Here is a 10,299-nt window from a genome sequence, read left to right as displayed (position 1 = left end):
TTGTTTCTGTTGTTTTGGTGAAAATGATGAATAAGCAAAGTTACATAAACAACAATATGCAAATAGTGAAAAAGATATTGTGAACTACCCATCAGGTCATAGCCGGGCGATACAACCGCAGGCTCAAGTTGTTCGTAAGAATGGACCAGAAACAGTTTTGCAAACGTAACTGACCTTCCTTGTGGATTGAAGGCAAAGCATCTCGCAATACCAAATCTCGGAGATGCTATTTTACCATAAACCTTATACTCGAATGAGCCATTCATTTGTTTAACCTTCAAGAAACCAATTAAAATAAACGAATAATTTTTTTCAGTGAAAAATTGATAGATAAAATTTTCATTTCAAATGCGTACCTTAACACTGGCAGACATTACGGACTCGTAATCATATTCCGAAAAATTCATAGATTTTTCATCACGTGGCATGAACCCCATAACAATTGTGGACCCCAGCTCGCTTCGTACCCGACAGACGAACTGAGTGGATTCATCAGTCCAAAGCGCAGTGACGTCAGCCATTTCCACTGTTGGTTTGTCTGCGAAATTGAGTATGGAGATATTAAAGGCTTATAAAGCATACCAAAAATAATACAAAACTCACCATATTCCCCTGAATGGACCTTGTATGTTGCATTGATAACCTCCTTCGCCAAATGTACATGGAAATAACCTGTTTGTTGTATGGAAACGTTTCTTGCACTAAATTCAGTCATATAGAAAACAGGTGCTTGTTCTACGCAGGACGACCGCGTTTGATTTTTGCGAAATGTGACCAAATAAAAAGTGAAAGATGCAAATATATCGTCATCCCTGATTGAAATGAGAAACATGATATTCACCATGAAAATATCCACAATTGAAGACGTTTTTCATAATACCAAAAACGCGGTTGATTTGATTCTTGAACAACGCATTTTAAGCTCAAAGCCCTGTATTCTAAAACGAAATATGAAACATCTATTCTTCGTAGCTTGTTAGTTATGTTTAATGATTGCGATAAACATGGGATAGTGATGCACTACGTTTAGAAACAGTTCATTGAAATCGAACAATTTATATTTCACTAACCAATGACTGGGGATATGATAAGTATCAGAAATAGATATACTTTCCACATTTTCTAGCACAAAGTTAGATTGATTTGACACTTGTGTTCACTTTTCCTACTAAAAAGCAGAATTTAAGCAACCTTCTTGTGAAAAGGTATGATTTAATACTGACTTATTTATTTGCTCATTCGACCGTTTGGACCGCTCATAATTATTCTCATGCAATAGTACTTGTAAGGCCAACTGTTCGCTTTGATAAGTAAACTATTTTCTCTCATTTTCATTGGTCAACGCCAAAAAACCTTATTCGTACTAATGAAACGAAAATGCAACGACAATGTCGAATGAATCACTGGCGGTGTGGAATAAGTGATTAATTTGTTTTGGTATTCAACGCTTTAAAATGTATAAACACGATTCAAGTGAGGACATTAGACTCACAAATTGATGTCAATGCATTTAGAACAGGATTTCAACAACTTGACTGAACATGTAGAACTTTGGGATGCTTTTCATTGTTGTTTCTAATGCAAAAGCTGATCATAGGGTAAGGAGCTAACTAAGGACCCGCTTGGGGCCAAGAGCTTTCGAGGCCCCATAATTTTTTGAATACAAATTTTGTTGTTTGTTTTTCTCAATTACGTGATAAGTTTTTTAATAAACTTATGAATAACAAAGAAGAAGAACATGAAAATTGTGTCAACCGGTTCATACAATAATGAGAATTATTTTGTTCGCCTTGAGGAGTTTTTGTGCGACACCGTGAAATGTTCAGAGCGAATTGAGAGCAGAGAGTTGAGAACCCCGACAAACTTTAAGCGTGTTACTTGAACACAATCTGGCAACAGGAAGTGCTTGGAACCTTACACCGTTATTGTATTACACCATTGATACAAGAACGGTTGGTTTAACAAACGTGTCAGAATATTTCGGATGGTCTTCGTGCGAGTAAAGAAACTTTACACCTTGAGCTCCAGTTTTCTACTGTTTATTCCTTCTGTCAAAAAAGTTCATTCAGCTTACTCATCCGGCTTTGTTCTTCTTCCTTTTTCATTTTCAACGCCAGAATGTAGGCAGCTGCCTAAAATATATTTCCAACAAACGAGTTAATCAGCGAACGGAAGGTGAGTTGAATTTTAAAGTTGTGCATAGAACAAACACTCTTGCCTCCACGGACAAATTACAGATGCCAACAAACCAACCATTCTATGCTACAAATGGTGACTCGTAGGTTTCAACAACTGCAGTTGTCTATATATAGATTAGATCTATATATAGATTAGAGAGAACTGTTTTTGGAAATGTTATCAAATTTTCGATGATAATTCATGCGGTTTGCAACACCGATTCTCCGGATAACAAAAAAATTCAACAATACATCAAAAAGGGAGCGTAGTTTTTTAAATGAACGTATTTCTCTATAATATGTTTGATTCTGCGATCGCGTTTTCGCGTACCACCTTTACGGTATCGGTTAATTATAAATTTGTTCTGATATGCGTTTCATACATTTTACTTGTTAGATACGTCGTGCTTGGAGGGGTGTGTTAGTTTTTTATTATTAGAACATCATAACTTTTGAAAGGGTAGTAGTAGAACTCTTAGAGATTAAACTAAGGTACTAAGGAAATTAACATGAGTTTGTCAACATTCCACTTTCACACCGATATACGTGAGGAATTTCTATTGACGTTCACAAAAGGGAAAACGTGTTGTAAGCATTCAATGCACTATTCATTATGATCAACCATTTTTATGTTTCGTAACGTTAAAATGTATCTTAGGTTCATCTTTGAAAGTTTTATGGCTGATAGAAACAAAGATACAAATTATTGGGCACAAAAATCCATAGTTTTACATACAATGCATATATTTGCTTACAAAATGTAAAATAAATCCGAGTATGCTGGTCGTCGTTGAATAAGTCAATTATTATACTTTTTTTATGTGTGCAGCATAACATCCCTAAGTGGCACAAGGCCGCTCCCCGAAGAGAGTTACTATGACCGAAAGACGGTATATTATGATGATCGATGGTTTGTAATGCCCGAGGGTGCCAGACTCGAGATGGGCATGGGCACCTCCAATGGGTCAATTACACAGTGAGCGAAATTCCTATAAACGCATCGGCACTTTTTTAATTCTTAAGTTACTGTTAGTCAAAGAAGTATTATTTTTCAAAGATTACTTGCCCTTCGGACACATATATTTGAGACTTTCTGACGCAGTGACCATTTTATAATGGAAAGCTTTTCGTTTTTACTGAAGGAAATTCCTATTCCTATAACCAAACATGCTTAGCTTATGTTATTTATTTTTAAGGAGAGTAAAATGTTTAATTAAAATGAAATAATGTTGCTTTCATAGCAATCTCCTTGTATTATAATGATAATCTGTTCATTGAAAAAATTATCCCTTCATCAAAAAAGGCTAAAGTCTCAAATAGATGTGATCAAGGCATGACAGTATCAGATTGTTACAGTAGAAAGTCAATTTGAATTTATTTTGAGATAATAATTAAAAGTTTAGTATATAATTAGTAACCTGGAAAAAAAAATTCTATAAGGACATTCAAATTTTGAAAATACGACTAAGTGCGTCAAAATCCGAAAGTATAAAAATCCGAAGCATAAATAAAAGTATTAACTGAACACTTTGTTCATTTGATAACTCATTCGTTTGTCCGATGATCATTGAGATTTGACTTTTCTGGTCATCATCTGAAGATATTGATCATTTAAGCCAAGGTAATGCTAAAATTTAAAAGAAAGCTTGGTACATAAATGCATCATGTTATAAGTAAATCAGCACAGGTTTACTTACGTTCTGCAAAGCGGGTGGTAACATTAAGTTGAAAAACTGTCCCAATGTGTAAAATGTTGGACGACAGTCTGGGTTGACGCACCAACATGACAGCATAGTGTAATAAATATCCTCATTGGCGTACTTCGGTCTTTCCAACCTATATCCGTCCCTTAGTTTTTGGAATAACTCGTCGTTCACGGCCAGAGTGGGATACGGTGGCATTCCGAGAGTGAACAACTCCCACAACAACACGCCGTAAGACCAAACATCCGTTTTGATGCTGAACTTATGCTCAAAGATGCTCTCCAAAGCCATCCACTTGAAGGGCACACGATCGTTGCGAGTTTTCTTATAGTACGTAACACGGTTGAACTCTCGGGCCAGACCAAAGTCGGCGATCTTCACCACACTTTTCTCGCAGAGCAGGACATTGCGAGCAGCCAGATCTCCATGGAATATATTTTTGGACGACAAGTACTCCATCCCAAACGCGATCTGCATGGCCCAGCAGACGAGATCGGTGGTTCGCAAGATCATCTGGGGTTCGTCATCTGAGTCGTGCTCGCTTGATTCGGGATTCATAATAGAAGTGATCCAAGCCATGGGTAGATCATCAATACAATTCACGAATGTCGATCTTTTAGACTGCATGAAGCTAAGCACACTACCATATCGGCAATACTCCAAGATGATCATCAGTTCATCTGCAATGAAGAGAAACGGGTTTGAACGCTAATATTGTGCCAAGATGAAACTAATTTTGGTTTCTACTTACTATTACGGATATTCTCTGTAACCACTCCTAAGAAATTGACGATGTTCAAATGCTGACCGACCAGAATCATCATCTTGATCTCGGAGATCATTCCTTGGATGATCGAAGCACGTCCACAGTTTTTCGTTTGCTTCACGGCAACGGTTGTGAATGGTTCGTGGACCATAATGTCCTTTGCTTGGGCCATTCTAACCATGCCATATTCACCTTCGCCAATCTTCCGACCGAATAACAGCTTATCCTTCGAAAATGAGTATATCGGTGGAATGGTGGACACCAAATCGCAATATTGGAAAGAGTCTGCGTCTTCATCTTCTGCATCGTCTTGTGCATCCATTTCGACTTCCTCTACTGCATGGGCATGTTGTTTACTTCTACTCCACCAAAACCAAACTAACCCATTGATAGCAACAACGGCAAGGCAACCTCCAAAGAGAGCATATGATGATGACTGTACGAACCCAGCGTCCGCTCTGCTCAGAGGATTGAATTCTTCGCCAATATCTAAAGTCACGTTTTGAAACCCTCCTTTTTTGAGGTAGGCTCCGCATATAACATGCCTCGCAGCTAGAATTTTAATTTTGAAAATCGCTTCCCAAGCGACCTTTTTCATGTGTCCAGTTCCATTCAGTATGTATCGGTCATGGATGAGCATGAATCGGTTGGTGAAATTGTAAGCATTCGCTCGGCATCTAAAAACTACTGTATCCACTTTTCGAGCTATTCCTTTGGGTGATACGATCTCAAGTTCAAGTTGTTCGTAGGAATGGGCCGGATACAGTTTTGCAAATATATGTGAAGCACCTTCTGAATTGCTTGCATTGCAGATCGCAACAACGGGTAGTGGTGGTGCTATTTTACCATAAGCTATATACTCGAAAGTGTCATTCGTGTGTTCTATCTGCAAGAAATCGATTAAAACAAAAAGAAAAATATATTTTTCATTTCATAAAATAGAAATCTTTTTTTTATTTTAGATACGTACCTGGAGATCCACAAAGGGAATAAGCCTACCGGTACAATTCTCAAAATTCAAAGTTTGTTCAACATAATCGCATGGTATGAACCCCATGACGATCGTTGGCTCTAGCTCGCTGCGCACCCGACAGGCGAACTGGACGGATTCATCAGTCCAACGGCCAGTGACGTCATCCATTTCCACTGTTGGTAATGCTGAGAAATTTAATTGGTAGGTATCAGAGACTGATAAAGCATACAATAATAAACATGAACTCTCCAAATATCATTATAAAGAGCTTGTAAATTGCCATTGATAACTTCCTTCGCGAATTCTATATTGATCCATCCTGTTCTTTGTGTGGAAAATTTTCTTGTACTAACTTTAGTCATAGTCAACGAAAACATGTTCTTCATATAGTCTTATCGAATGCATGTTGGAAATATGAACAAAATGAATCATTTGTTTCGCTGTAGATATGAGCAGCAGTAGTATATGAATCATAAGTATATACTGCGATATTGAAATTGGAACTTTCAGAAGAAGTAATGTAACATTGGGCATAATTAATGTTTCCAGCGCCCCAACAAGTCTTATAAAGTTACATATAGTCTAATCTAATAGCAATCTTCAGGCAGAGGCAGACCTGTGGGCGCACTAAGGGGCTTAAAACATGAGAAAATACCGATATTACTTGTCATTAGATTTTTCACTTTTGATGAGGACAGCATGCGATGTAAACATTTGTTTTATAGTTGATTTTTTGGTTTGCTTCGATATTGCTTTATTGGTAATTTTCACCTTTCAAGCCTTGGTAGAATACGTTTGAAGTGCCTGCGATTCACGGGAAAAAGTGGGATCTTGTTACATTTTCCTCATCTCATCCCAAATTGATCAAAGGTTTTAATAATTGGCTAGCGATTTCGAATGTATTGTTTAACCATTAAAAATCAAAAGATCAGTATTAGTTATTTGCACATTACATAAAACATCCTCTATTAACAATAAAATAAATTTAAATTAATAAGTAGACAAAAATGAAATGAGAAAAGCATTAAAAATAGTAGTTTCCAATAAAAAACCATCATGCCGTCTAAGTTGCGGATTTGAAAGCCATGATGAACAACAAGATTCAGAGAGCAGGGAATTGTTTTCAACTTGTTTATGTTGCTTTAGTGAATATGATGATTTTTTTAAGTTGCACATACAACAATATCAAATTGTGAAAAAATGTATTGTAATTACCCATCGGGACATACGACACGGGCGATACGAGGTCATGCTCAAGTTGTTCGTAAGAATGGACCAGAAACAGTTTTGCATACGTAAATGATTTTCCATGTGCATTCATTGCACCGCATACCACAACACCAAATTCCGGAGATGCTATTTTTCCATAAACTTTATATTCGAATGCGTCATCCATGTGTTTAACCTACAAGAAATCAATAAAAACAAGCAGAAAAATAAAAGTTTTAATTGAAAAATTGAAACATTTTCATTTCAAATGCGTACCTCAAAACCGGCAGCCTGCGCGACCATTTCGTTAAACTTATCGGACTTTACATCGAATTTAAAAAAATTCAAAGTTCGTTCATCACATGGCATGAACGCCATGCCGATTTGTGACTTTAGCTCGCTGCGTACCCGACAGACGAACTGAACGTTTTCATCAGTCCAATGCGCAGTGACGTCATCCATTTCCACTGTTGGTTTATCTGAGAAATTGAGTATGAAGATGTTAGAGGCGGATAAAGCCAACCAGAAGTAATATGTACTCACTATTTTTCATTGTATGGACCTCGTATGTTGCATTGATAACTTCCTTCGCCAACTGTAGATGGAGCCAACCTGTTTGTTATATGGAAACGTTTCTTGCAATAAATTTATTGATCTGTAAGTCACGTTCTTGTTCTATACACGATTCAACAATCAACAGCAGTAGTGTATGAATCGAAAGTATATACTGCGATACTGAAATTGGAACTTCCAGATAAAGTAATGCAGCATGTAGCGTTGGGCATGATTCATGTTTTTTGCACCCCAACAAATCTTATAGTACTGAAATTAGCCCAATCGCATAACAATCTTCAGGTAGAGGTGGATCTGTCTATAAGCGGACTGAGCGGGGATCCCCATGGAAAAGATGGAGAATCTAAGAAACTTCCAATATTATTTATCACTTATATTTTTCACTTTTGATGTAGACAGCGAGCGATACAAACATTTCTTAGATTTTCGGCAGGCTTCAATATTGCCTTATCATTGTTGATTTTCCCCATTCAAGCCTTGGTTGAATAAGTTTGAAGTGCCTGCGATTCACGGGAAAAAGTGTGTATTGTTACATGTATATTGATTAGTTTCCCCATCGCAGTCCAAATTGATCAAAGAATTTCTTAATTTGCTAGCGATTTCAAATCTATTGTATGACAATGGAATATTAAAAGATCAGTATTAGTTATGTGCACTTTACATAAAACATCCTCTATTACCTATAGAATACAATTGAATTTGGCAAAAGAAGTAGACAGAAATTAAATAAGAATGAGAAAAAAAGAGTGGTTTCCAATAGAAAACTATCATGCCGTCAGTTGCGGATTTGAAGGTCAGGAGGAATAGCAAGATTCAGATAGCAAGGAATTGTTGAATACTTTTACTGCAAACTTCGAACATGTGTAATTGTTTTTTTTTTATGTGGCACGACATCCCCTAGTGGGACAAGGCCTCTCTCCGAAGAGAGTTTGTGTGACCGAAAGACGGTATATTATAGATCGGTGGTCAGCCGTTCGTAATACCGGAGGGTGCCAGAGCCGAGATTCGATCCCACACCTGTGGTGTGGTGTTTCCTCGCGCTACCGCTGCGCCATGGGCACCCCCGTAATTGTTTACTAGCTCTTAAAAAACAAAATAATGGAAATGTCTGCAGGGCCCCGATTACCCCTCCACCTAGGACCCCGGAATTGTTTTGGGAGTGATTATTGTTTTTGGAGATTGTTCCGCCTCTGTCTGCAGAGATTCCTCTGTTTTTTTTTGTTTCTTCTGGCAACAATTGTAAATTCCAACTTTGGCTTACGACACTTTAGTTTTATGCAGCAAAATGTCACCATTGCTTTCAATGAAAACGTACAATTTCTGTTCAATAGTGAAACATTCAAATCGATCGTCATCGCTGATTGAAATAATTAAATTTTGCTGGAAAATGTACACAAACCGTTCTTTTGGTTCTGTCACAATACTTTTAAGGTGCAAACCACTGTATTCTAAAACGAAATGTGGACCATCTACTTTCCGTGGCATGTTACGTACATGTTTAATGATTGGCATAAACCACGGTTAGTGATGCACAACATTTTGAAAAAAATGATTGAACTCAAACAATTTATTTTTGACTCACCAAAGGCTGGCGATACGATGTGTATCAGAAATAGAAACACTCTCCACATTTTCTAGCACAAACTATGAGTGATTTATTGAGCAAAACTATTTCCAGAATGTAAAAGTATTTGCTTAGTTTCGTTGGCACTTGTGTTAACTTTTCCTACTGAAAAGCATAATTTAAGCAACCTTTCCGTGAAAAGGTATGATTTAATACTGACTTATTTATTTGCTCAATATAGCGTTTGGACCGCTTAAAAATTTTCTTAACTTGTAAGGCCAACTGTTCACTCTGATAAGTGAACTGCAATCGAGGTTCCGGTTTGCTTAAATATTTTATCTTATTTTCAAAACATTGGTCAACACATAAAAACTTTATTCGTGATAATGGAACGAATATGCAACGCGAATGTTGAATGATTCACTGGCGGAGTGATTGATTTGTTTTGGTATTCAACTCCTTGAAGTGTCACTGCATTTGGAATAGGCCAACGTATTCTAACAACTTCAAGAGATTAGTATCAATGTACAACGTTGGGATGCTTTTCTTTAGTTTTTCACATGCAGAATCGGATCACAGCAGGGTAAGCAACCTAACTCGGGGTCCATACTACAGCGCGACGTCGCTTGACAGGCGCTGAACTCCATGCAAAAAAACCTAGTGCAATGTCGCGCAAATCGCGAACTAAGATAGTTTGTCTCATGTTATCAACGGCAAATTAAAAACCGTTTTATTATTCGAGTTACGAAATTAAGCAAACATATGCCACTAGAGAACGCTGTAGAGTTGTTGAACATAACGTATTTTCAACTAGCGGCAATTATTCGAAGCAAGAATTGTACGTGCCGCGACCGCTGTGGTATAATTTTTGAAGCACTTAATTCGTCGTCTACACCTTAGTTTTATGTGGCACAGCTTTACACTAACATTCGTGTTTTTAATTTAATTTTTCTACACCTCGGTCGGTCACCATATCTTTCTTTAACACCCTTGTTATTATTAGTAAAAAATTGAATTTTAAATCACTGTGATAATTGAACTCCGTAGAAAGTAAAATTTGATCAACGTTTACATTTGATTCAAATCGAGTATGTGTCAACTATTTTGACAATTGTCTGAGCAGCCGAAGAACTGCACTGTTTTGCGGCACGTTTGATGATTCGGTTTGTGACTCGCAAAAGTGACAGAGTGAGCTTGGTACGATTTGCGTTGCGTTACCAATACATAGAACGGAGAGCTGTGAGTTAGTGATGGGGAAACTGAATCCCTACAGGGATTCGAATCTTTCGATTCAAATTCATCCTGAGATCCGGATCTTCGATTCCGAATCCCAA

At 37.4% G+C, this 10,299-nt stretch overlaps 1 protein-coding gene across 1 annotated transcript; it reads right to left on the bottom strand.

Annotated features, from left to right (window-relative positions):
* Positions 1-403: 403 nt before the first annotated feature.
* On the bottom strand, positions 404-4,968 carry LOC131285371 (fibroblast growth factor receptor 2-like). Its single transcript, XM_058314224.1, has 3 exons — positions 4,632-4,968; positions 4,124-4,560; positions 404-538 (listed from the first exon to the last, which is right to left on the bottom strand). The coding sequence occupies exons 1-3, from the start codon at positions 4,966-4,968 to the stop codon at positions 404-406; spliced, it is 909 nt and encodes a 302-aa protein (XP_058170207.1).
* Positions 4,969-10,299: the final 5,331 nt, after the last annotated feature.

Source organism: Anopheles ziemanni, chromosome 3 (genome assembly GCF_943734765.1).
Source record: "Anopheles ziemanni chromosome 3, idAnoZiCoDA_A2_x.2, whole genome shotgun sequence".
NCBI classification, from domain to species: domain Eukaryota; kingdom Metazoa; phylum Arthropoda; class Insecta; order Diptera; family Culicidae; genus Anopheles; species Anopheles ziemanni.
The sequence above is the reverse complement of the archived record's forward strand: the minus strand, read 5'-3'. Positions and strand labels throughout refer to the sequence as shown.